This window comes from Sus scrofa, chromosome 5, assembly GCF_054392235.1.
Source record: "Sus scrofa isolate SSC_HxYL_T2T_F1_AM1 chromosome 5, Sscrofa_HxYL_maternal_Yorkshire_Landrace_v2.0, whole genome shotgun sequence".
In the NCBI taxonomy this organism is placed as follows: domain Eukaryota; kingdom Metazoa; phylum Chordata; class Mammalia; order Artiodactyla; family Suidae; genus Sus; species Sus scrofa.
This window is the reverse complement of record NC_139387.1, coordinates 89,361,142-89,388,981: the sequence shown is the minus strand read 5'-3', so window position 1 is coordinate 89,388,981 and position 27,840 is coordinate 89,361,142. Positions and strand designations below refer to the sequence as shown.

General features: G+C 37.4%; 1 protein-coding gene across 3 annotated transcripts in view; it reads right to left on the bottom strand.

The window, feature by feature from the left end:
* Positions 1–27,840, bottom strand: part of NUP37 (nucleoporin 37) — a 52,099-nt gene that overhangs the window by 3,783 nt on the left and 20,476 nt on the right. For 2 of the 3 annotated variants that reach the window (XM_021092660.2, XM_021092659.2), the window contains exons 5-7: positions 26,712–26,806; positions 7,534–7,624; positions 187–368 (exon numbers count right to left, since the gene is read on the bottom strand). In XM_021092660.2, coding sequence (XP_020948319.1) covers positions 187–368; positions 7,534–7,624; positions 26,712–26,806 — 368 coding nt within the window. The remainder of the gene's footprint in view (positions 1–186; positions 369–7,533; positions 7,625–26,711; positions 26,807–27,840) is intronic. The other variant, XM_084957369.1, reaches the window with a different exon arrangement.

The window sequence follows — 27,840 nt, the reverse complement described above, 5'->3', positions numbered from 1 at the left end:
CTCGAAGTACATCTATGAAACCCTCATCTGTTAGGTGAAAACTCATAGCTCAGGCCTTTCTAGAGGAAAGACTTGTCTTTGCTCCACTGTGTGGCCCGGATATACAAGAACAGCTCAGTGGATCATTCAGTAATAGTGACTGATTTTTTTGGTAAGCAACTAACAAATATACTAAGGAAGTAGTACCTGGAACGAGTAATATCCCAAATGAAACAATCATTCCCTGCAACAGCTCCAACTTTGAAGGTGTTTTTTAAGCACCAGTGTGCTGACATTAATGGCATCTGTTCTGATTCGAGAGATAAAATAGCCTGTTGAGCCAAAAGATCATAAAACCGAATTGTTCCATTCTTCTCTGCAACCATCAACTGTAAGAGAGAAAAATAAAGAAAATTCAAGAACCTAATTTACTAGCCAGAAATTCAATGTCACACGTACGGTAAAATGTTAACATTTGCATATATTACAAATGGGAGATCAAATACAAAGGAAATAAAACAATCCTAGGTAAAAATCTCTATCAAATATTAAAAAAACCTCACAGAAAGCTGGCAAAAGAAAGGCTCAAAAAAACTGGGGACAATTTTAAATGATTGTGTATGATCTCAAAAAAAGTCTAAAGATTCATTCTAGGTAAAGTATATACATACTTTATATATACACACATACATATGCACACTCACACAGTTGAGTATTTATAGTAGTTAGGTTCTATAAAGTTGCTGCAAACACTGAATTAGAACCATCGATCCTAAAGGAAATTAATGAGTTCCTGCCAAGTCTCTCATCAGATTTTTGTCACCTTATCAGAACATAATCTCATATGTTTCTGTTTAAAGACATCTTATTTAATATATATTGACTTACTAACATAGAACGCACAGCCAATAGCACTAACGCTTGCTTATTTATTTTTTTTAAATGGCCACACCCACAGCATATGGAAGTTCCCAGGCCAGGGAATGAATCTGAGCCAAAACTTCGGCAATGCTGGATCCTTAACCCACTGCACCAGGCCGGGGATCGAAGCAACACCTCTGCAGCAACCCCAGCTGCTGCAGTTGGATTCTTAACCCACTGTACCACAGTGGGAACTCCTATACCTCTTGCTTGAACAAAGCTTATTTAACATGTATTTTCTCCATAAGGCATCTCATGGCCTTCCTATACTTAGGAGTACTACATAGCTCTTTGGCACTCTGCTTGTAGGCCATTGTACACAGTGGAAGAAATCACCAACAAACTGCATAAAATGTGGCATTAAACAGACCCTGAAGAGGACACTTGTTTACAGTATGAAAGCTAAAACATAAGGCAGAGTGCTGCCTTATTCCCTTAGCTGGGAATGTGCACATTAGCCAACTCGATTTTTTTGTTGATCTGTGCATGTCTGTGACTGTCAAAGTGTAATGAGTATTAAGTTTGGGGTTACAAATAAATTTTAGTGAGGTGGCAAAATATGGAAATCTGCAAATACGGAATCTGTGAATAATGAAGATCAACGTATACACATGTGCATGTGTAAAACACTGTGCTACTTTCAACAGAAGTCCAGGTAAAAGACACGATTCTCGATCTCAAGAAACTTTCCATCTGGGGAGTTCCTGCTGTGGTTCAGTGGGTTAAGGACCTGACACTGTCTCTGTGAGGATGTGGGCTTGATCCATGGTCTTGCTCAGTGGATTAAGGATCTGGAACTGCCTCAAACTGCTGGGTAGGTTGTAGATGCAGCTTGGATCATGTCTTTGGATCCAGTGTTGCCCTGGCTGTGGAGTAGGCCTCAGCTGCAGCTCACATTTGACCCTTAGCCCAGGAATTTCCATATGCCACAGGTGTAGCTATTAAAACAACAACAACAAAAACTCCCAAAACTTTCTATCTAAGAAGAATTATGAAAAAATAACTAATTGTAGTTTATGTGAAATATGGTGGGATGGAAAAGAAGGAGTAATTATTTAGAACACAGGTAGTCCTTAAAATTAGGGAGTTCTTAACAGAAAAGGTGGAATTTAAAATTATTCTCAATAATACAAGGTCAATGATTAAAATACAACAAAAACAAGTATAACACTGAGCTTTACATGCCCTGCCTTATTTAATCCTCATAACCACTATCTGAGGAAACTGCTATCATTAATTTCATTTTTTTTTCCAGAAAAGAGACAGAGGTGCAGAGTGACTAAAATAACTTGTTGAAGATCTCATCACTAGCCTATGGTAGAACCTGGATTTGAACTCATGTCTTGAACCCAGGTCTAACTACAGTGCACATATGTCCTTTATAGATTGTGAAGACTGGTGAGTGGTCTGGTGTGCTATATATACAGTCAAGGGTAGGGAAGGACTAGAAATGGGAAAAGACCAAAGATTTACTTGGACCTAGTAAAATTCCAGAGATTTTGAGTCTATCACTAAAGTCTTGAGAAGTTCAGGTATAACTTTTTTTTTTGCCTTTTTAGGGCCGCTCCTGCGGCATATGGAGGTTCCCAGGCTAGGGGTCCAATCGGAGCTGTAGCTGCCGGCCTACACTACAGCCACAGCAATGCCAGATCCAAGCCACGTCTTCGACCTACACCATAGCTCACGGCAACACCGGATCCTTAACCCACTAAGCAAGGCCAGGGATCGAACCCATATCCTCATGGTTCCTAGTTGGATTCATTTCCGCTGCACCATGATGGGAACTCCCAGTTTCAGGTATAACTTACGAACTATGGATGGGTCAAGTCTATCTGGGCCCAGGATCTAAACTAGGAGAGCATGGTAGGTTAAGAGTTCAGGTTCTTTAGTCAAGACTACCTGGTTCTTCCCTCAGAATGATCTTGAACACATAGGGCTAATGGAGTACCTACTTCATAGGGCTGTTGGGGGGTGAGGTACCAGCTAATACAGTTGACTCTTAAACAATGTGGAGAGAGCCTTAGGGTCACTAACTCTCTTTACTGTTGAAAATCCATATGTAATTCAGAGTTGTGGATCTTCCTGACCCATGGTTCCTGCATCTGTGGATTTGACCAACTGTGGATCATGTAGCACTGTAGTATTTACTATTAAAAAAAAAAAATCTGTGTGTAAGTGGATCTGTGCCGTTCAAACCTGTGTTGTTCAACGGTCAACTGTACATGTTAATGCACTTAAAACTGCTTTAGCAGAATAGGCCCTCTATAAATATTAGCTACTATAGTTTAAAGTCAGGTTGAAAACCACATTCTAGTAAAAACAAACATTTTATTTTGGTTATTTACTTTTCCAAATCTGGGCTCAATTGTGATTTTTTTTTTCTTTTTTGGTTGAAAGAGCAGATAGAGTAAAAAAGTTAAATAAATTTGGGAACTGCTGGATCTAAAAATGTTACAGAGGAATTTTTCTTTTAGGACTTTTCAGAACCATAAACAGTAATTTGCAATGAATTTTCACAGAGGAAGTATCTGAAGTAGTATAAAACACTATAGTAATTGAAGCAGACGGAGGTCAGATCTGTGACGATGTGATTTTTTGAGCAAATTAATCTTTTGGTGCTTCAGTTTTCTTACCTATAAAATAGAATGATGCTACCAACCTGAAAGTATTTTTGAAATTATTTGAGAAAACATATGTAAATTAAGTACTAAGCACAGTTCCTGGCATTGAGAAAGCACTCAACAAATGCTGGCTGTCACACCTCATTTCGTTTAGCAGCTCAAACCTCTTTTCTCTTAGGGTCAGAAAAAGGGATGTCCTCAGTCCCAACTCTCTGATCCTGACACCCTAAATCCTGGTTCTGTTATTACTACCTTTCAAATCCTAGTTCCAGCTGTGGTTTACGGGATTAAGCATCTTTGCTTCTGGAGAGCTTTGACTTTTGTAACTTTTACCACTGAGTGCTAGCATTTGCTTTGTGCTTTCCACAGCTCTTTTGTAGTTTATGTCTCACAAGAATTTTATGAGACTGGTGATCATGGATCGCTCTTTCTTCTCTGGCTGCCTCATTTTCATTAAGACCAAGAATAACTGAACAAAAAGTCTGTGCTTGTTCTAATATGGCAGATCCCTGAGAACCACTAGATTGTTTTAGTAGTAATAATAATATCAACAACAACATGCTGCTGAAATTGAGTGCTTATTATGTATCAGGTTTTCTTTTAAGGACTTCATCAGTGCTCGATCATTTAATCTTCATGAGCTTCCATTTCACAAAATGAGGAAGTGAAGGCAGTGACTGAGAAAGCTTGCAACTTGCCAGAGATCATACAGCTAGCAACTGGCAGAACTGGGATTTGACTCTAGGCAGTTAACTCAAGAGTATGAACTTCTCTTTTTTGGCTGTGCCTGAAGCATGTGGAAGTTCTTCGGCCAGGGGTCAAACTCATCCCACAGCAGCAACCCGAGCAGCTGCAGTGACAATGCTGGATCCTTAACCTGCTGCACCACAAAAGCACTCCAAGAGTATATACTTCTAACTTTCCACTGTGTTGCCTCTCTAATTCTAGGTTTTTTGAGTTTGGTAGAGAAGAAGTAAAGCTAATATTTAAAGATGCATCTAACTAAAGTAGGCAAGAAGAATCAGATTGAAGAGCCAAAGATTTTTAGAAACAAGCTAAAGCTTGGCAAGGACTACTTGTGATAATGGAAAGGTGAGGAATACACATTTATGACCAAGAGGAATGTGGTCTGGTGACGGTGAATACAAACTTTGTGGATCAGCAGTTAATGAACCCAACTAGGATCCATGAGGATGCGGGTTCGATCCCTGGCCTTGTTCAGTGGGTTAAAGATCCACTGTTGCCCTGAGCTGTGGTGTTGGTCGCAGATGCAGCTTGGATCCTGTGTTGCTGTGGTTGTGGTGTAGGCCAGCGGATACAGCTCTGATTGGACTCCTAGCCTGGGAACCTCCATATGCTGTGGGTGTGGCCCTAAAACAGCAAAAAAAAAAAAACCCAAACAAATAAAACAAACAAAAAAACCCCCCAACTTAAAAGACCTAGAAAAATTTGCATACAGTAAAGGAAAATATCAAAGATGATTTTAGGATTTTGAGTTGAAGTGATTTAGAGCAGAGACTTCCAAACATTCTGAAGTTGTGGAAAAAATTTATAAAAGGAGATGGGGTGGTGGAGCGAAATTTTAATTATATATTTAAGAATAATATAAAGTAACTTAGAACACATAGAAGAAAGGGAGCTACAATAATCACAAATTAAGTATTAAGATACAAGTTTTGGGATGGAGATTATAGTAACATTCTCATTTCTTATTTAGGCTTTTTTGTTTTTTTGGGTTTTTTTTTTTTTTTTTAGGTCTCGGTTTTTTAAAAGTAACTTATTATATTTATTCACAGAGATATTAGTATTTTGGTAGATTCCTTGATTATGTTCTAAGTAGTCTCACTGCTACAGGGGAGAAATCTAGACATAAAATAAATTTAGGACCTGGATTCGGAAGTAATATTTACACATGGAAATAATCTCAATATATGTAATATGAATAAATTCAAAAATTTCACTCATGCACACATACAGAGTATGATTCTACGGATAAAAGACCAACAGGCCCGAAACAAGTTTTCATGGAATGCCAGGGCTCACAGAATACACTTCTATATTCTAGGGCATCTCAGTTCAGGACCACCTCCTCTCTGAAGGCTGTGAGCAGATCTGATTAATCCATTTTGTCATCATTCCTCTTAACTAGATTTTTGATGCCAACACTGAAAATCTGTTGCTGTATTTACATGTTTTTCTTGTATAAAAGCCAATGTATAACTCAAAGACAAGGATTTTATTCATTCTTCTCTCCTCTATAATAATAAAGGATACCGTGTATGTGAGAACTACCCCTCACAAGAATTCACAGATACATGAAGAAGAGTTAGCAGAGGAGAGCAAAAAAGGGAATATACATGCAGAGATGGTCAATGGGACTAGAATAATGTACCTTTAAAGGCCAAGTGAGCAGAGGTTTAAAGCAAAGTGATCAGCGGTGGAAAAAGCTGCCTTGAGATTAAGAATGGAAGAAAAGCCCATTGGACTTTAAAAATATCACTGATGATGGGGAGTTCCTGTCGTGGCGCAGTGGTTAACGAATCCGACTAGGAACCACGAGGTTGTGGGTTTGATCCCTGGCCTCGCTCAGTGGGTTTAGGATCCGGCATTGCCGTGAGCTGTGGTGTAGGACTGTGCCTACAGCTCTGATTAGGCCCCTATCCTGGGAACCTCCACATGCCAAGGATGACTTCTGAGAAATTGAGGAGATTGAATAAGATTAAAAAGTTAGACCAATAGACGGGGGAAGAATTTCAAAGGTATACATGATGGGTTCAAACATTCAGAAATAAAAGGTGTGAAGAAGACAGATTAAGATTAAAAGGGGGGAGTTCCTGTGGTCCTGCAGCGGAAACAAATCCCCCTAGGAACCATGAAGTTTCGGGTTTGATCCCTGGCCTCGCTCAGTGGGTTAAGGATTTGGTGTTGCTGGGAGCTGTGGTGTAGGTTGCAGATGCAGCTCAGATCTGGTGTGGCTGTGGCGTAGGCTGGCAGCTACAGCAGCGATTCGACCACTAGCCTGGGAACCTCCATATACCGTGGGTGCAGCCCTAGAAAGACAAAAAGACAAAAAGACAAAAAAAAAAAAAAAAGATTAAAAGGGGGAAACAGAATGTAGTGGTTAAGAGCAAGACCTATGGAGCTGGCTGCTTGTGTTAAATGTCAGTTTTTCTAGTTAATAGCTTTGTGAATTTGGGCAAGTTATTTAACTTCTATGAGCTTTGGTTTCCTTTTTGTAAAGTGAGATCACTGTAGTACCCATCTCATAAGGTTGCATGAGGGTTAAATGAGCTAATGTATGACATACTAACAATAAGCCAGGCATATGTAAGTACTATGTAAGTGTTTGCTATGATTAATCAAGCTTATCTTCTTGTGCAAGTGTAAGGAGAGAAAAGAGTTAATAGAGAAGTATGAAGACATTAGAATGCTATGAAAAGCAGGACGGGCAAGAACTGTCATGAACTCTAGACAGAAGGACTAACTTTAAGAAGACGAACATGGAGTTTCTAGGGAAAGATAACAGAGCAATGCCCAAGAGAAAATACTGGCAAATGAGAGAACTCTTGCTGAAGGGCTATCTTCCAATGACATTAAGGCTAACTGATAATAACTCATTGCATATTTTTAGAATTTTAGAAAGCTTTACTTTGCATAGGAATTGCATACCACTGTAGTTAGCTCCAGTGATGCTTTCTGTTTAAACATTATGGCTCATAAGCATGGATTTAATTTTTTTTTTTAAACAAATACTGCTTACTAGAAAGACTGGGCATTAATTTTTAAATTGTAACCTATCAAAGGGCATGAAAAGTGTACTCTGAATAAATGCCATTTATAGATGATGATTTTCAAATAAAAAACTAGAGAACTTTTAAGGTTCTAGATTATTCCAAATGCATTTGTACCAACTGAGAGTCTCTGAGGTAGAAAAAGTCACTGATTTTTCTCCTCCATGTGAGCAAGCACTACACATGCATACGTCTTTTCAACTTGATAAAAGAAAGCTAACCTTAAAAGTTTCCTCAGGATGCCAGCACACACTCATTCCAGGGGAATGAAGAACAAAATGAGCTGTTTGTATTCCATCCAAGTTCCAAATCCTAATAAAAGAATAGGAATATCTTGTTAAATAGTTTTGATATTACCACTACTAAAAAAATGAAATTTCTAAAAATTTATTCAAAGCCAAAACTGATCAACTAGAGATGATAAGGTAAACACCTGCACTTAAAGTATATCTTTTAAAGAAAATTATAACAGTATTATTTTAAACAATGTAAAAGTAGTATAAAGAATTTAAGTTTTCCACACTTAATAATGAAAAAACACACACATTCTCTCTAATTTAGTATAGCAACACTGTAACACAGTAACCAAATTAAATTATTCATTAACTTTTTATTTTGTGGGCAGAATTTTAAGTTTCTAGGCCACTAATCAGTTTGCATTCCTACTTCAGTAGCCATTTCAATTAACATTAATTTTTTTTTATGTATGTCTTTTTAGGGCTGCACCCTTGGCATGTGGAAGTTCCTAGGCTGGGGGTCCAATTGGAGCTATAGCTGCAGGCCTACACCACAGCCACAGCAACGTGGGATCCAAGCTGCATCTGCGACCTACACCACAGCTCACAGCAATGCCAGATCCTTAACCCACTGAGCAAGGGCAGGGATCAAACCTGCATCCTCATGGATGCTAGTCAGGTTCCTTTCTGCTGAGCCACAGTGGGAACGCTGATTAATAATAACTTCTACCAGCGATACTTAAAACATACACCTGCCTGTTCCCACCCCTGCTGTGCCACTGCAGTGCTCCCATTTGTAAAATAGTATATAAAGAAGCTAGTATGAAGTGATGTGAATTTAGGGGGACAGTAATTTCCCATAGCTGCTTATTCTTTCTGCCTCTGGGTTCCCATGCCAGGGTCTACTTCCTACCTTTTACCTTTTCTGATCTGGCTCACTTCCCCAAAGTCTTCTCAAAAGGGGCCTTGATTGACAGCTATCAGATTAAAGGATAGAAAGACTGAAGGAACAAGCATCTAGTTCTTCCTACTTGTTCCTCAATACTTACAAATCCATAGTAACAATGACAAACCTACTCAATTTCCCTCTCAGGTTTTTTCCAACCCCCAGGGTGGAGATCAAGATTCAGACATCTCAGCAGTGGCACTGTTGTGAGAAGCCCTATTCCCCATCCAGAATGCTAGTTTTTGAGTTCATTCTTCACACTCAACCACTGTTACATCTCACTGGGACAGAGTTGGAGCACAGAGTTGGCATGGTAGGAGACAGAAGGTAAATGGGTGGTTGGCCAAGTATCCACACAATCTGGTCCTTAAGAACTGAATACTTTCATTAGAATGCCTTGGACATTTTCTTCAAGGTTTTATACTTCATATCTCATTAGGAACAAAAATAAAACAATTTCAACAAACTTAGAGAATATGTTTTTAAAGTTGAGGCAAAACTTCACTTCAAAGAAAGCAGGCATATTTATTGGACAATGCCACAATTATTTTGTGCCAAACCACATTACTTCAAAATTTTTTCTTTTTTATAGAAATTATAGGATCTCCAATTTTAAAATATCATAATTACATATGAACTAAAATAAATGTTTTTTAAAATCATTATATACTTGACTAAATAATTCAGACACATACCCTTTTCTCTTTCCAAATCAACACTTTTCATTTGTATTTACGACACAGGGAGATGATTACAATTTAATTGCAGAGGGGGAATCAAATTTACCGCAGGTTTATTCAATTATGTTTCACTTCCCACAATAAATAAGATTATTAGTTACGGCAATGATTATTTCTTTCTTCTCTATTGCCTTTTGCATAATAAAGTGCTAGCCTAGCATGTATTTTACCACTACTGAAGTAGTAGAAATTTGTCTTACAAATTCAGTAAATCCCATGAGAAAATGGTTTAAAGGCCCCATTCCTTTTGATCTTATTCTAATGTACATCTGATTTTTGTTTGCTATTATACTGAATAAATACATACCAGAATATTTTCATGAATTTTTCCTGTCAAATGAAGGAAACGAAAGACGTAGAAAACATGGACAAAGATATTCTATAAAGACAGGTCAATTAATGAAGTGTATGCCTGTCTTATGAACCACATTTTAGTTTAATTTTTAAAGAGCATTTTATACTGACAGAACCCAAAATTGTTTTGGGGAAGGAAAAAAAGATTTAAAAATGATGAGGTGATCCAGATAACTTTATAGGATTAGGATAAAATGATTTATGGCCTACAATTATATGCTTATTAAATAATTCTCAGCATAACCCAAGTACTGAATATGCAAAATACAACAAATTGGTCTGAAATTAGTTATCATAACTAAATTAGCTACAGATGGTACACTTTACGTTAAGTGTTATTTCCTTTTTTTTTTTTTTTTTTGGTCTTTTTTTAGGGCCACACCTACAGCATATGGAGGTTCCCAGGCTAGCGGTCGAATCAGAGCTGTAGCTGCCAGCCTACACCACAGCAATGCCAGATCGAAGCCATGTCTGCAACCTATACTACAGCTCATGGCAACGCTGGATCCTTAACTCACTGAGCAAGGCCAGGGATTGAACCTATATCCACATGGATGCTAGTCAAATTCATTTCCACTGAGCCACGACAGGAACTCCTTATTTCCCTTTTTGATAGATTCCATTATTAAGCTCTTCTCAAATCCTTTTGTGGAGCTCAACTTATTTTCCTGTGTCTTTACTACACGGCTCATCTAGTTAGTATTAGTTCCATTAGATGAAGTCACATTTCTTTTTTTGGTACTTATTTTATTTTATTTTTTTTACAGTACACCATATATAATAAAAATAGACAAATCTTAAGCACATGACTCAAAGACCATACTTGAAGAAAGCACCCAGGAGTTCCTATTGTGGCTCAGCAGGTTAAGAACCTGACTAGTATCCATGAGGACGGGGGTTCGATCCCTGGCCCGGCTCAGCCGGTTAAGGATCCAGTGTTGCCGTGAGCTGCAGTGTGTAGGTTGCAGACAAGGCCTCAGATCCTGTGTTGTAGGCCAGTAGCTACAGCTTCAATTAAACTAGTCTGGGAGTTTGATGCAGGTGCAGCCCTAAAAAGCCAAAAAAAAAAAAAAAAAGCCAAAGAGAAAGCACCCAAATTAGGGTAGTATTTCCAGAGCACCAAAAGTCATCTGTCATTCCTTCCAGTCATATTTTACTTCCTTGCCTTTTCACTCACCATCCTGATTTCTAACACCATAGCTTACTTTTGCCTGTTTTAAACATCATAAATACGGAACTACACAGAATCTATTTTCTTGGTCTGGTATCTTTCATTCATCATTAAATCTTGTGAGATTTAGTAACACGGCTGCAAGCTGTACTCTGTTCATTCTTATTGCTGTATATCGTATTCCATTAATTAAGTACAATGCTATGTATTTACCTATTTTACTGTTGACATTTAGGTTGTTTCCAATTTATGGTCATTACCAATAATGCTGCTACAAAGCTTCGTGTACAGGTCTTTTAGTGACTATAGACACACACACACTCACGGTGCCCCCTTTACACAGACACAAGCCCACATCCCCCTACCCCCATCTGCTGGGTTCCTGTTAGGTGTGAAATTGCTGGATAATAACTTAAATATGTTCAATGTTAGCAGGTGCTGTCAAATAGGTTTTCAGACTTAAATTTTCTGGTTATCTAAGGAACTATGGGTGTAGACCATGTCAGATAAGAGCATTTCTAATGTAACAGGAAAAAAATCATAAATTCATTTTTTAAAATTTGCTAATAGATTTGTTTATAATACATAAAATTACCTAAGAGTTAACTGTAACTACAGATGCAGCATACTTTTTGAAGAAGTGGTTTATCACAGAAAGTGAAAAGTTGTAAGAGTTTATGGCTTTCTTAATACACATAATAAAATGGATGGAAAGACAACAGACCTTTTATAAAAGTATAAAAATATAACATTATTGAGTTAAACTACCTTGACCAAAAATGAGGCACTATATAAAACATATATGTATACCTATTCAAATGTGTGCAAGGGAAATTTCAAAACAAAAGGTTTTAAGGTAAAGTTAATCTGCTGATATATTAAGGAGCCAATAATAGAGACAATCAAAGGGTACTGACATATAAAAAGCATCATTCTTCAGGTAAATAAATGATAGTTTTGACCCAATTTGACTACAATTATAACAGACATTCCCACCCCTCCCAACTCTGTGGTCTTCAGTAGAACTCTCAGTTTTTGCTGTGAAATGTATGAGTGAAGGGATATCCAGATGTAAGATTATGAATTACTTTTACCTTACTTTTGGTAGTTTATTGCTAGAATTATTGCCTAATTTCAGGCTAAGTGCTTTTCAGTAGAAAATTAAGTATTCCTGATCATATGGTATTTAAGTATAATTGTCACACTTAATTAATATAAAGGTCTCATAAATTAGGTGTTGGCCTACTGGGGTTATTCTAGATAGTCTCATGGGCTTTTTAAACTGACGATTAGTTGAGGGAGATATTCTCTCTGAAAATTCAAAGGAAACTTCCTGAGTAATACTCTTCTTTTCATCTGTTTGTTCTCCATTTTTAATTGGCAGCTCACTGTCTCTTAATCACGGTAGAAGGAAATTTCTGCTACCAAATGTATATGACAACATAGACAAAAGAAGGAATGCAGGACATTATATGACACATCTGTAGCCATTTGGCCCTCTCTAACTGGTAAAGCAGAAATTACAAACTACAATCTTGCTAAAAGACAAGACCGGGTCATATGAGTTACTATACTGATTAATTAAACATGAAAGCAAGAACTGAAGTCATACCATGATATAGTTATAAAGATGAGAAAGTACTTCACAATGTTACTGGGTACAGGAAAGGGGCCTCCAATATTCTTTTTTTTTTTTTGCCATTTCTTGGGCCACTCCCGCGGCATATGGAGGTTCCCAGGCTAGGGGTCGAATCGGAGCTGTAGCCACTGGCCTACGCTAGAGCCACAGCAACTTGGGGTTTGAGCTGCATCTGTGACCCACACCACAGCTCAGGGCAACGCTGGATCGTTAACCCACTGAGCAAGGGCAGGGATCGAACCCGCAACCTCATGGTTCCTAGTCAGATTCGTTAATCACTGCGCCATGACGGGAACTCCAGCCTCCAATATTCTTAAATAAAAAACATGCTTTTCACTGAGTCTGTGATAGCAAAATGAAGATTTATCCCCCTCATTTCCTAATAATGAATAACTAAGTTACTTACCATGCTATAGATGATTCAAAAAAAGAGGAAAATGTGGAATATTTCCCTAGTAAGTGAATACACAAATAGAAAAGTGAAATAAATCACAAAATTAGTTAGTGCTAAAATATCTGGTTTTAAGTGCAAAAGGAGTTCAAAGGTGGGAAACCATATAACTGAAAGCATAAATTAGGGATGAGGTGAACAAATCTTGACAGGGATATGGTAAGTTAGAGTGGTGACTAAATAAACTGTCATTTGTGGCTTAGACTATAGAGAACGTTGATAGCTAGGCAAACAAAACAAAACAAAACAAAACGCCCTAACAGTGAAGGCAGCAGAATAGCATGACAGCATAAGAATTTTGCAAAGGGTCCTTTTAGTATGTGGAAGTGTTTCAAATATATTCAGAAATAAGATTAGACTAATTCTGCTTAAGAAAAAAACACTTGATACTACTAAGCAAGTAATATTAATATATCAGGAGTATTAATAATAAATTAAATGAGTAACTAGAAACTTTGACTTGAGAGTAAGAGGAATCATAAGGATGAAAATGAAAGATAATGGCTTATGCTTATTATTCTACCCTTCAATAATTAAAAATTATGTGTCAAAAATGGTCAATAATCAAGGGCTGTGTGTGTTTAAAAGGGGTGAGGAAGTAGACTGTTTCAAAGACTACACTAATAAGCCTACTGTACCTACAAAAGCCAATCTACTACTGTACATCTTCATGAAGCTTTGGAGGGGTTCATGAAACTTACATGTTGTTCCTTCATTTTTTTCTTAAAATTATAAACAAATGCAGTTGAAACTACGATTTATCATCAGAAGTGAGAGGCCACCCTGGAGGAAAACTGACATCTTATTTAACTTACTTAGACAAACAGCTATGTTTCTGAAGGATAGGAATTGTGAGAAATTTTGGCATATTTAAAATAACCTTCAGGAGTTCCCGTCGTGGCGCAGTGGTTAACGAATCCGACTAGGAACCATGAGGTTGCAGGTTCGGTCCCTGCCCTTGCTCAGTGGGTTAAGGATCCGGCGTTGCTGTGAGCTGTGGTGTAGGTTGCAGATGCGGCTCGGATCCCGCGTTGCTGTGGCTCTGGTGTAGGCCGGTGGCTACAGCTCCGATTAGACCCCTAGTCTGGGAACCTCCCATATGCCGCAGGAGCGGCCCAAGAAATAGCAACAACAACAACAAAAAAAGACAAAAAGACAAAAGACAAAAGACAAAAAAAATTAAAAAAAAAAAATAACCTTCAAAATTAACTCTCAACTGCAGGAGTTCCCATCGTGGCACAGTGGAAACAAATCTGACTAGGAACCATGAGGTTGCGGGTTTGATCCCTGGCCTTGCTCGGTGGGTTAAGGATCTGGTGTTGCTGTGAGCTGTGGTGTAGGTCGCAGACGCGGCTCAGATCTGGCGTTGCTGTGGCTGTGGTATAGGCTGGCAGCTATAGCTTCAATTAGACCCCTAGCCTAGGAACCTCCACATGTCACTGGTGCAGCCCTCAAAAGACAAAAAGACAAAACAAAAACAAAACCCCAAAAAACAAAAAAAACACCGCTCAACTGCAAAGAAATACCATGTGATAGTTTTCAAACAGAGCATATGTAATTATTTTTTCTTTAAAAAATTCAGAGTAAAAGGACTTTTCCTTTAACTATAATAAACCTTAACACAAACACCAGTAATACTATCCAGGAACTACAGCCTTGGATTATTTATTTATTTATTTATTTATTTATTTATTTATTTTTTTTTTTTTTTGTCTTTTTGTCTTTTTTTTTTTTTTTGTTGTTGTTGTTGTTGTTGTTGTTACTATTTCTTGGGCCGCTCCTGCGGCATATGGAGGTTCCCAGGCTAGGGGTCGAATCGGAGCTGTAGCCACCGGCCTACGCCAGAGCCACAGCAACGCGGGATCCGAGCCGCGTCTGCAACCTACACCACAGCTCACGGCAACGCCGGATCGTTAACCCACCGAGCAAGGGCAGGGATCGAACCCGCAACCTCATGGTTCCTAGTCGGATTCGTTAACCACTGCGCCACGACGGGAACTCCGAGCCTTGGATTATTTAAAAGAAAAATTCTGACATATTTTGCAACTTAAAATTTGACTCTATGCTATAAATGAGGGAAGGTATATGAACCTTCAAAATAAATCTGAAAGATGTTCATGGATATAATTCTCATTTATAAAATTCACTTAGTACAGTCACACAATGGCTACATAAAGCAAGCTTAAATTACTGCAATCACTGATAGGGTAACATGCTTTATGAAGTACTGGTTTTATATTTCAGCTCTAAGGGCACATGAGAGAACAAAGAGCTGAATACTAGAGAGTGGTATTACCCATACACAATCATGTAAAATTTCAGAAAATTCTTTCATCACTTTATAACTTTTACTCTATTATAATCTTTCATTAACATACCATTTCATTGCCTTGAATTAAAAGAGACCTACAAATGTGATCAAAAGGTTTTACTACAAATTTTGGATGGTTTTTACAAAGAATTGAATCCTTATGTTTCATTCATTAGAGGTAAACTCAACACAAACTCTTTTTTCTCATTCTTAAAGCTCTTATTAGAATTATACAATAATTGATCTTGTTTTAAAATGTTACCAAAAATTAGAGAGAATTTTGGAACACAAGTAGAAAACTTTATTCTGGAATTGTTTAACCATAACATTATAATGGATATTACACAGTCTCTTGATTTCACTTTGCACCTGTAATTATTAGGCATAGTTTAATTGCTCCTAAATGGAATACTTCATTGGCCTACCTGCCAAAGGCTCTCAGTCCCCTTCTTTCTCTGTTTCCCACAAGGACAATTTTTAAATAGACCACTTATTTTGAGACCTTAACTGAGGTGGGATTGGGGGAGGAACACTCCATCTTAACGATGGATCTCGAAAACTCAAATATACATGAACAGAAGTGATATGGAAAGAACCTAGCCAGCATGTGTTATATAGAAGACATTTGATAAACATTCTTTTTTTTTCTTGTAACATTGAAAAAAAAATGACACTACTTGGCTTAGGGACTATCTCAGGAAATTTAGTATTCTCTTATCCAGTAATTTGGTTATATATCTAAAAAAACTCATTTTTTATTTCCCACCCTTTTCCTCATTCTTTTAAAAAATGATGACAGCTAGAACATGACAACTACTAATATTCCATGTTTTATAGACAAAGCGAATGGCACATTACATGCTTCTATTATTTTAGTCTTAAACTAAGAATTTCTTGGTTTCTAGAAGCCAATTTTCCTTCATCATAAATTTTATCTAATATTTTAAAAGATTATTGGGGAGGAGGAGAAAAGGGATTTAGTTCTGACATCCTTTGTAGTTACAGTGAGTACTGGGCCTTCTATTTCTTTTGTATCCCCCAAAGTACTAAATGTTGGCTATACTAAATGTGTTTAATAAATACTTGTTGATCTGACTTGTTCTTACAGAACGGTACTGTTTTTAATATACAAGAACATCTGTTATTTGGCACTGGCTGGGAATGAGATGTTCTGTATTGGTGAGTTTTTAAAATAATAAGCTTAACTCATTAAATACTTAAATACCATTTTTACCTTCTTTTGGAACTAGAGGACAATAAACCTTTCTAAATAAATATGCACTTATTTACTTCTCAAATATTATAATAATTTTAACCTTTGGATGATGCTGGGTCATAATGTAAAGTACTAGTATTTATATTTACATATATAGGTATGTATATGGTCTATCTGTATGTGGTGGACAAGACGAGGAACCATAAAAACGGTGTGGAACACAAAGCTGAATGGCTAGAAATCTTATGACTTGCTTAAGAATTTCTTCTCTTAAATACATCTCCTGTCATATGCTTTGTTTGGCAATGGCATCTTTTTTATAAAGATGTGGTGACAGATACAGAATTGTATTCATTCTTTTGCCCACTCACTCTCTAAATACCTATCACAAGGACATTCTTCTAGTGCTGGGTTGACTCTAAGGTAGTAAAGTATTTCTGGCCCTACAAAATGCCTTATAAGTGAAAAGGCCAGAGCAGTCTACTCTAGGATAATTTTCTTCATCCTCTACAAAACTTTCTCCTTACTCTTGTTCCTTATTTGAAAACTGGGCTAATGATATATGAAGAAGGAACATATTTTCATTTCAAGAACTGGTGCTAGAGTGTTTTAGCAAAGGTATCTTTTTTTTTTTTTTGAACTCAAATGAATTTTATTACATTCATAGCTGTACAACGATCATCACAACCCAATTTTACAGCATTTGTATCCCACACCCCAGTGCATCCCCCCACCCCCCAAACTGTTTCCTTTGGAAACTGTAAGTTTTTCGAAGTCTGTGATTCAGTATCTGTTCTGCAAAGTTCATTGTGTCCTTTTTTCAGATTCCACATGTCAGTGATAACATTTGATGTTGGTGTCTCATTGTCTGACTGACTTCACTTAGCATGATCATTTCTAGGTCCATCCACGTTGCTAACAATGCTGGTATTTCGCCCCTTTGCTGGCTGAGTAATATTCCATTGTGTATATGTACCACATCTTCTATCCACTCCTCCGTCGATGGACATTTAGGTTGTTTCCATGTCTTGGCTATTGCAAAGAGTGCTGCAATGAACACTGGAGTACATGTGTCTTTTCAAGTCATGGTTTCCTCTGGATAGATGCCCAGGAGTGGGATTGCTGGATCAACTGGTAGTTCTATTTTTAGTTTTCTGAGGAATCCCCATACTGTTTTCCACAGCAGTTACACCAATTTATATCCCCACCAAAAGTGTAACAGGTCCCTTTTCTCCATACTCTATCCAGCATTTAATGTTTAGACTTTTTGATGACAGCCATTCTGGCTGGTATAAGGTAGAAGCAAAGGTATCTTTTAAAAATTACAAATTCTTCACAAGCAGAAGATGGTAACACTTCTGTAGACATGACTCTAATTCTATCAATTTTATTAAATCCTGCATAATGCTTGACTCTGATCAGAACATAGAGGTAATATGAGCATCTGCTTTTTCAATAATATCAAAAGACTAGAACTTTTTGAATAAGAGAACCTAATATATAAATATATATAAAAATAAGGTTTTTGAAGATTAAATGAATTAATTCATGGAAAACTCTTAGAATAATGCCTAGTTACTTACTATAATCTAAAGCAACGGCTCTCAACATGGGGTGCTTTCAATACGTAGAGGGAATTTTGATTGTCCTAATGATTGGAGTGTTATTATCATTCAGTAAATGAGAACCAGGGATGCTAGAGAGTCTACATGACTGCTGAATGTCACAACAGCATTTAGAAATACTTCCAAAGGTGGGGCTATTTCAAGATAGGAGATGTTTTCTGAAATCTTTGTTGTACTCCATCCCAAGGCATAACAGTGAATTATTTTGATACTATATCTACATATGAAAACTGGTAGATTTGCAGGAATATTTTCCTTCCTTAGTTTTTCAACTTCGTATCATATAATTTGATTTGTCATGTTACTTCTATTTTAACATTATTCCCATACCCTTTCTTTCTCTCTCTCTCTTTTTCTTTTTTGTCTTTTAAGGGCCACACCCACATCATATGGAAGCTCCCAGGCTAGGGGTTGAATCGGCGTTGTAGGCGCCAGACTACACTACAGCCACAGCAACGTGGGATCAGAGCCAGGTCTGCGACCTACACCACAGCTCATGACAACACCGGATCTTTAATCCACCGAGCAGTGCCAGGGATCAAACTTGAGTCCTCACAGATACTAGTTGGGTTCATTACAACTGAGCCCCAATGCGAACTCCCTATTCACATACTCTTAAACTTCCTGTAGCAAATATTTTTTTATTATTATTGACTTGAATTTTTACTCTAATAACAGGCTATGACACTGCAGAACTCCAGATGGCACTATTTACACTGTACTCTGCAAGCCACATCCCTGGAACTGTGCAACTTGGCAACTTTGCCTCTGCCTCACATTGTCTTGTTATCTTATTTTTCTGATATTCAAATTTATTCACTGTAAAAAGTGACAAAGACTACACCTTAGTATACCTTCTAATGTAGACATATATGAGTATATATATATGTACTCTTATTCTATAGCAATTGTATAGTACAATTAAAATAATATTTTTATAGTTTCTGTCATGGCTCAGTGATTTAAGAACCTGACTAGTATCCATGAGGATGTGGGTTTGATCCCTGGCCCTGCTTAGTGGGTTAAGGATCTGGTATCACCGTGAACTGTGGTGTAAGTGGCTCAGATTCCATGTTGCTGTGGCTGTGGTGTAGGCCAGCAGCTGCAGCTCCAATTTGATCCCTAGCCTGGGAACATCCATATACGGCACCTGAGGCCCTAAAAAGAAAAAAAATTTATATTAAAAGATTTTGATAGGTTATATTTTCTATGAGTTTCATTGAAGATTATATAGCAGACATTTGAAAATGTTCGTTGAAAAATGGGGGCACAGGGACTAATCAAGAACTGTTAACTTAAATGAGAATTCAATTATCTTATAAACTTGCACAGATTACAGAATACTAAAACTACATGGAATCTTAGATAAAATTTAATTTATCATATTTTACAATACCATTTCATATTATGAGTAGCACCTTGGTTCATAGTTTGAATTAATGAACTTACATTATAGAATGTAGAGAGGTAAGAAAACATCTAAAATACTATTAGTTATAAATACCATCCCTTCAGGATGAATTTGAAAATTACCACTCAGACACAAGAGTGAGTTAATAGTGCAGGTACTAGAGCCAGACTGCCTGATATTCGAGTTCCTCTCCTTAACAGCTATATCCCTTTCCACAAATTATTTGCCTCTTCATGTCCTGTATCGTCATCTAGTAAAAATAGTACGTACTTGAGTTATTGTAAATATTAAGTTTACACAGGTAAGGTGCTTAGAGTGGTGGGTTACCACAAAACACTCAGTAAAATGTTTAGTAATAGTTACTTAATGTTTTAATTCATTTATAGAAAATAAAATATATTTGTCAGTCCTAGAGAAGCTTAAGATGGTCCTGAAATGTTTTTTAGCAGGTTTAAAAATATTATCACTGATTACCAAGTACCTAGCATAGTGTCTGGCACATAGCAGACACTTGATATTTGCTGACTGAACTAGTCATATATTAACTTATTCTCTGTATCAAGAGACAACTTTTAATGGCTAGACTGACACACTAGCACAAAGCAAGAACTATTTTCCTTCTGTTTAAGAATTTGGTAATTTTCAACAAAATACATAAGTTTTATGAATATGTTCAGGGGATGGACTGTTTTGAAACGGTGTCCCTAAGGCCATAAATTTCTCAGCTGATTATAATAGAGCATCTCCTTGAAAACGACAAAGTCAAACATCAGAAAATATGCATAGATCAAAACAATGAATTTATTTAAAATAATTTTTTTTGATTTGGCAGAGTCAGAGAAAAACATTTCTTCTGCTCTTTATGGTACAAACATGTTAAGAATCCATATTCTAGCACTGTTCCATATTGTAGGACTACAAGATAAAGCTTAGTTTTTAAAAAATTTCATTTACTTGCTTTACTCATTTATTTTACTCATCATTTTAAAGTGTACAGTTCAGGGGCACTTAGCACATTCACAATGTTGTGAAACCACCCGTGCTATCTAGCTCTAGACTATTTTCATTATCCCAAAAGGAAACACTGAACCCATTAAGCAGTCACTCCTATGCTCTCCTCCTCCCAGTTCCTGGCAACCACTAATCTGTTTTGTCTCTATGGATCTGCTTATTCTGGAGATTTTATATAAAGGAATCATAAAATATTTCATGTCCAGCTTCTCTCACTTAGCATAGTGTTTTTAAGTTTCATCCATGAGGTAGCATGTATCTACTTCACTCTTTTTTATAGCTGAATAGTATATCAGTGTATGGATATACCACATTTTGTTTGTCCGTTCATTTATTGATGGACATCTGGGTTGCTTCCATCTTTTGACCATTGTGAATAGTGCTGCTAGGAACATTCTTTTACAAGTTTTCGAGTGAACACCCGTTTTTAATTCTTTTGGATGTATACCTAGGATTGGAAATGCTAGGTCACATGTTTAATTAACTTTTTGAGGAACTGCCAAACTCTTTTCCGTGATGGCTGCACCATTTTACATTCCCACTAGCTAAGTATGAGGGTTTCAGATTCCCCAAATTCTTGTCAACACTTGTTTTTTCTGACATGTCTTTTACAGTTATCTTAGTGAGTGTGAAGTGGTATTTCATTTTGCTTTTGATTTATATTTCCCTATTGACGTTCAGCACATTTTCATGTGCTTGTTGGCTATTCGCATATCTTCTAGAAGAATATTTGTGTCCTTTGCCCATTTTTTAACTGGGTTGTTTGTCTTTTTATTGTTGATTTATAAGAGTTCTTTATATATCTTGGATGAGACCCTTATCAGATGTGTAATTTGCAAATATCTTCTCCTATTCTGTGACTTGTCTTTTTGCTCTCTTGACAGTGTCCCTTGTGGTCCAAAATTTGTAAATTTTGATAAAGTCCAATTTATTTATTTAATTTTCTTGTTTGTTTGTTTTTAGGGCCATACCCATGGCAAATGAAAGTTCCCTGGCTGTGGGTGTGGCCCTAAAAACAAACAAACTGGGGTCAAAAAGGAGCTGCAGATGCTGGCCTATTACATAGCCATAGCAGTGCCAAATCCTTAACCCACGGAACAGGGCCAGGGACTGATCCTGTGTCCTCATGTATACTATATACCAGTTGGGTTCATTACTGCTGAGCTACAGTGGGAACTCTTATTTATTTAACAAACGTGCTTTTGGTGTGATATTTAAGCAATCATTGTCAAATCCAAGGTCATAAAGATTTTCCCTTATTTTCTTCTAAGAGTTTCCTAGTTTTAGGTAAAGGTTGTGGATTTTACATTTATATGCATTAGGATTATTGGTATGAGGTTTTCTTTTTGCAGGGGTTGGGGGGCACACCTGAGGCACATGGAAGCTCCTGTGCCAGGAATTGAATCTGAGATGCAGATGTGGCACACCAGATTCTTCTTCTTCTTTTTTAATCTTTTTAGGGCTGCACCCAAGGAATGTGGAGGTTCCCAGGCTGGAGGTTGAACTGGAGCTGTAGCCACTGGCCCACGCCACAGACACAGCAACACCAGATCCAAGCCAGTCTATGACCTATACCCTCAGCTCACGGCAACACAGGACCCTTAAACTACCACGCAAGGCCAGCGATTGAACCTGCATCCTTATGGATACTAGTCAGATGCATTTCCGCTGAGCCACAATGGGAACTCCAACACCAGATTCTTAACCCTGTGCTGGGCTGGGGATCAAACAAGAGCCTCCACAGAGACAAGCCGCATCATTAACCCACTGCGCCACAGCAAGAACTCCCTTTTTGTGATGTCTCTGTCTGGTTTTGGTATCAGGATAGTGATGGCCTCATAGAATGACTTAGAAAGGGTTCCCTCCTATTCTGTTTTCTGGAAGCATTTGAGATTGATGTTGATTCTTCATTAAATGTTTGCTAGAATTTGCCAGCAAAGCATCTTGTCCTGAGCTTTCTTTGTTGGGAGTTTTTATTTTTTTTTTTTAATTTTTAGAATTTTTATTTTTTAAAATTTAATTATTTTCTTTTACGGCTGCACCTGTGGCATATGAGAGTTCCCAGGCTAGGGACTGAATCTGACCTGCAGCTGTGACCTACACTGCAGCTATGGCAACACCACATCCTTTAACCCACTGGGCTTTGCTGAGGATTGAGCCTGCACCTCCACAGTGACCTGAGCCGCTGCAGTCAAATTCTTAACCCACTGCACCATAGTGGGAACTCCACCTTTGTTGGAAAATTTTTGATTACTAATTCGATTTTTACATTTGTTACAGGTCTATTCAGATTTTCTTTTTTTTTTTCCTTCTTGAGTTTTGGCAGTTTTGTGTTTCTAGGAATTTGTCCATGTCACCTAGGTTATCTAAACTGTTGGTTTGTAACTATTCAGAGTAATCTCTTACAATCCTTTTTATTTCTATAAGTTTAGTAATAATGTCTCCACTTTTTCTGATTTTACCAACTGGAGTGTTCTTTCTTTGTCCAGCTAAAAGTTTGTTAATTTTGTTATGTCTTTTATAAGAACCATCTTTTGGTGTCATGGATTCTATTGTTTTATATACCCCATTTTGTTTATCTCTGCTGTAATCTATATTATTTCCTTACTTCTACTAGCTTTGAGTTTTTGTTTTTGTTTTTGCTTTTTTTAGTTTTACAAGTTAATTTAGGTTACTGATTTAAGTTCTGTCGTCTTCTTTTTGGCTGTGTCCATATAGCCAGTCAAAGTTCCCAGGAGACTCTAGCCACAGCAGTGACAGTGCCAGATCCTTAACCTGCCAGGCCACCAGAGTTCTTTCTTCTTTTTAATGTAGGTGTATATAACTGCAACTTTCCCTCTGTGTATTGCTTTTACTGCATCCCATAAATTTTGTACGCTGTGTTTTCATTTTCACTCATCTCAAAGTATTTTCTAATTTTCCTTGTGATTTGCTTTTTGACCAATGACTGTTTAGTGACTGTGTTGTTTAATTTCCGTATCTATAGATTTTTCCATTTTCCTTCTGTTAATGACTTCTAGTTCTTTCCACTGTGGTCAAAGAAGATACTTGGTGTGATTCTAATCTTTAAAAAAATTATTTAGATTTATTTTGAAGCCTAACATATAGTTTATTCCAGAGACTGTCCTAGGTGCACTTGAAAAGAACATGTATTCTGCTGATGGTGGCAGTGTCTGGAGTGTTTTGTGTATGTCTGTTAGGTTTAGTTGGTTTGAAATGCTATTATAACCCTCTATTTCTTTACTGACCTTCAGTTGAGTTATTCTCTTTAGCATGCCTTTTTAAAGCATGGTATCACCTGCATATAATACCAAGATGACACAGGTTTTGAGTATGACTAGACAAGGATTTCAGCAATGTATCTTTACCACCAACATGCAGACCCAGACTATGGAAGGCATTACTTCAGTATAGTGATAAGAATGATTCCTGGGATGTTAATGGCTACTTCCTCTACCCAAACTGCACAGCTGCCATTGGGCTACTGTCTTTATGTATAACTTGGCAATTCTATACTTTAAGTTAATGAAGATAGTTGTACTGAAACAATTTTCTACTGTAGTTTGTTCCTTCAGAATTCCTTCTTTCCTTTGTTACAGTTGGAGTGTTATTTACTATTCTTCCTTAAACTTCTTGATTTCCTTATATCTTGTTTCTTCATATGATTTAGTTTTTAGCCCAAGAGTTTTGACTTCAGAAGCTGATCAGAATTGTCCTTTACTTCTGATTGGGAAGCCAAAGTGATAAATTCTAAATTTAGCTCCCCAGCTATTGCTGCGATGATGATGTTACCAACCTCAAAAATCTAGGAGGCTTTCAAAAAAAGCATAAATTTCTTGCCCACGGCTCTGTGGGAAGCTCTATTTCATAATGCCAGATGGGTCCATATCTGCTTCATGTGTTGCTCATTCTGGGGCCAGTAGCTATCTAGGACATGCTCAACTTATTGCAGAAGACAAGACAAACCAGGTAAAATATTTAAAGACAAACCAGGTAAAATATTTAAAGTGTCTGCTTAGTCACACCTGCTAACATTACACTGGCTTAAGTCATATGGCCAGTCCAACAGAATGGGAAAATCTCCTTCCACAGGAGGGGAAAGGCAGAGTAAATATTTATGGAACAATAACACCATCAGCCACAGCCTAACAAAATAAGACAATTAGGAGCAGAATAGTAATTTATTTATTTATTTATTTTTTTTATTTTTTTGTCTTTTTGCTATTTCTTTGGGGCCGCTCCCACAGCATATGGAGGTTCCCAGGCTAGGGGTCTAATCGGAGCTGTAGCCACTGGCCTACGCCAGAGCCACAGCAACGCTGGATCCGAGCCGCGTCTGCAACCTACACCACAGCTCACAGCAACGCCGGATCCTTAACCCACTGAGCAAGGGCAGGGACCGAACCCGCAACCTCATGGTTCCTAGTCGGATTCGTTAACCACTGCGCCACGACGGGAACTCCAAGTAATTTATTTAAATTAAAGGACTTACTTTGAAGTTAAGTCCTTTCTCCTTTTTAGAGTGGTAATGTTCTTTATTTTATAAAATGATGGTAATAATAGAAGGCAGTAGACTTTTTAAAAATTCTTATCACTTAACAAAATAAAAAGTTGATAGGGAGTTCTCTGATGGCCTAGTGGGTTGAGGCTCCTGCATTCTCACTGCTGTGGCTCTGACTGCTGCTGTGTGGCACAGGTTTGACCCCTGGCCCAGGAACTTCCCCACTGCCTGTGTGGCAAACAAAACAAAACAAAACAAAACAACCACATGGAAAAAGTTGATATGTTTCTGGCAGTCTAAAATTTTAGGACAATTTTACTTTTCTACAAAAATTCCAAAGTCTCCTGCAAGAAAAAGAATTACAGACCTCTGAATTTAATTCCAGGTCTCTCTGGCTGTTGTTCACTATTCAGAGGCTATTCCTTGTCTTGCAAAGACACTCATTTTCCCCCTTGTTTCATTATCCCAAGTGCTTATGATTAGCAAACTCCCTATGTTAGAGAACCAAAATGTCATTATTTCTTTCTAATGATTTAATTTATATTTTACATTAAAAATTGTCCTATTTACTCTTTGGTCTCTGTACAAACTTGTTTTTTTAATACTTGGGGCCCCAGAATCTTAAAGTCATGTAAACCTTTCATGTCCTTAACATGAAAATTTTAACAGGCAATACATAGAAAATAACAGCTTAGGATTCTATAATAAGATGGGCTATTAGGATGATTAAATTTTAAAAGAAACTAGTGGCTTTACTTCCAATGTGAAAGGACACATAACAGTTTTATATGTATACAAGTATTTATAAATATGAATGATTTTGTCATAGCTTTATCAAACATTAAAACTATGCAAAACAGCAGAGCAGCATTTTTCGTTTGTTGGTGGTTCTTTTTGTTCACAGCACTGTTAAAGCAAATGAAGCAACTGGCACTTCTCTAATGACTGATTCACTCCTGACTCCTCAGCTTATTTCCACCTCCTACTCTTTCTCTTCATCTTGTGCGTTCCTTACAATATTCTCCAGCTTTAGGCACTATTAAAATGTTATACCTACCTCATCCATTCCAAAGTAGCGGGTGAGGTGGAAGAATGTGATATTGAAAGGTACTGTATCTATAGGAAAACTTTATATAGAGACTTTCAAACTTGTCAAAGCACTAGCTTTCCTATGAGTCTTGCTTTAGCAAATGAGATTCTCAGTTCATTATTAAACATTAACTTATCAGACAGGATCTATGAAATAACTTCATATTACAGCAACTGCCTTTTCTTTGTTTTTTTAGGGCCACACCCAAGGCATATGGAGGTTCCCAGGCTAGGGGCTGAATCAGAGCTGTAGCCCTTGGCCTACACTACAGTTCACAACAATGCTGACCCTCAGCCCACTGAGCGAGGCCAGGGATCGAACCTGCATCCTCATGGATGCTAGTCAGATTCTTTTCCACTGAGCCACGAAGGGAATTCCATGAGCCACGACAGGAACTCCTGACTTCTTCATCCTATTGATCATGTCCAATGTTTGACCTAATATATATTTAGGTTTCATTAAGTGTGCAAATCTAAAATAAGAGGCAGGGAGGCACCCATGAATCAGACCGAGATGAAAACTAAATTCACTGGTTTTGAAATTCATGTTTGTTTCGTACCTACTTTTTAAATAAAGTATGCTTCTTTTACAACATTTTTGTGGAAATGTGTTTACATTTTTTCTATTTTTTTAAAGTGTAATTCTCGCTAAAATAAGATGAAAATTAAAAAATTTGGTTGTAACATAAGCAACCTACCTGCAGGTATGATCATCACTCACACTTGCAATCTCTTGGCCTTCTTTGGGATCAAATACCAAACCATTAATGAAATCTGAATGGCCCTCTAAAATCTGACATAAGGGGAAAAGTTAATAAGAACACAGAAAAATAATCTACTATAGTCCTACCTAATATTTTTACTTTATTGCTCTCACTGCATGCTCTTCTTTTCTATAAATATTTCTTAAGCAATCTGCTATTTTTAAAGTATGATTTCTGCACTCACTTTTCTGGAAGGTTTATCTTGGAAATAAGCTGATCATTCAACACACTGCTATTAGTTTGATCTTTCTTTTCTAGCATTTGCATTTCTTACAGAAACACACACTTTTTTTTTAAACTGTACCTGTCCTTATATTACCTCATTTCTCACTTATTACATAAAGCCTAAATAAAAGTTTAAGCCAGAAGAACTTTCTAGGGGCACTGAGATAGAGTCCCCTTTGGCTTTTTACCTCATACCTGTTGCTCTACATACTGACTGCTACCCAATAATCACATAGCATGGATTCACCTTCTACTATTTTTACTCAATTGTTCAATGTGACTGCTAGCACTGAAGACAGCTAGCATTATAAGCCAATTATCACGACAACGCAGAAATCCTCTTTTGGCCACTAAAGGAACAAATGGGAAGTCGTAAGGTTGAGGACTATGTAAGCAGGCAAGGTCCAATTATCTAAATCTTTATAATCAAACATTCCTATCAGATATCAGATATTTAAATATTTAATGGATACTGTTCTTGATTCCTACTTTCCTTCCAAATACTCAAATTTGATCTTAGCCCATAAGCCAAACTAAGTTAACATTAAATTTTTAATGTCTGTTATAACTAGAAATAACAATAGTTAATAACTATCAACTTTTTTTTTGGCCTTTTTTTTAGGGCCACACCCATGGCATATGGAAGTTCCCAGGCTAGGGGTCAAATGAGAGCTACCACTGCCGGCCTACACCACAGCCACAGCAACGGAGGATCCGAGCTGGTCTGCTACCTACACCACAGTTCACAGCAATGCTGGATCCCTGACCCACTGAACGAGGCTAGGGGTCAAACCCGAATCCTCATGGATACTAGAGGCACAGCAGGAACTCTTAACTA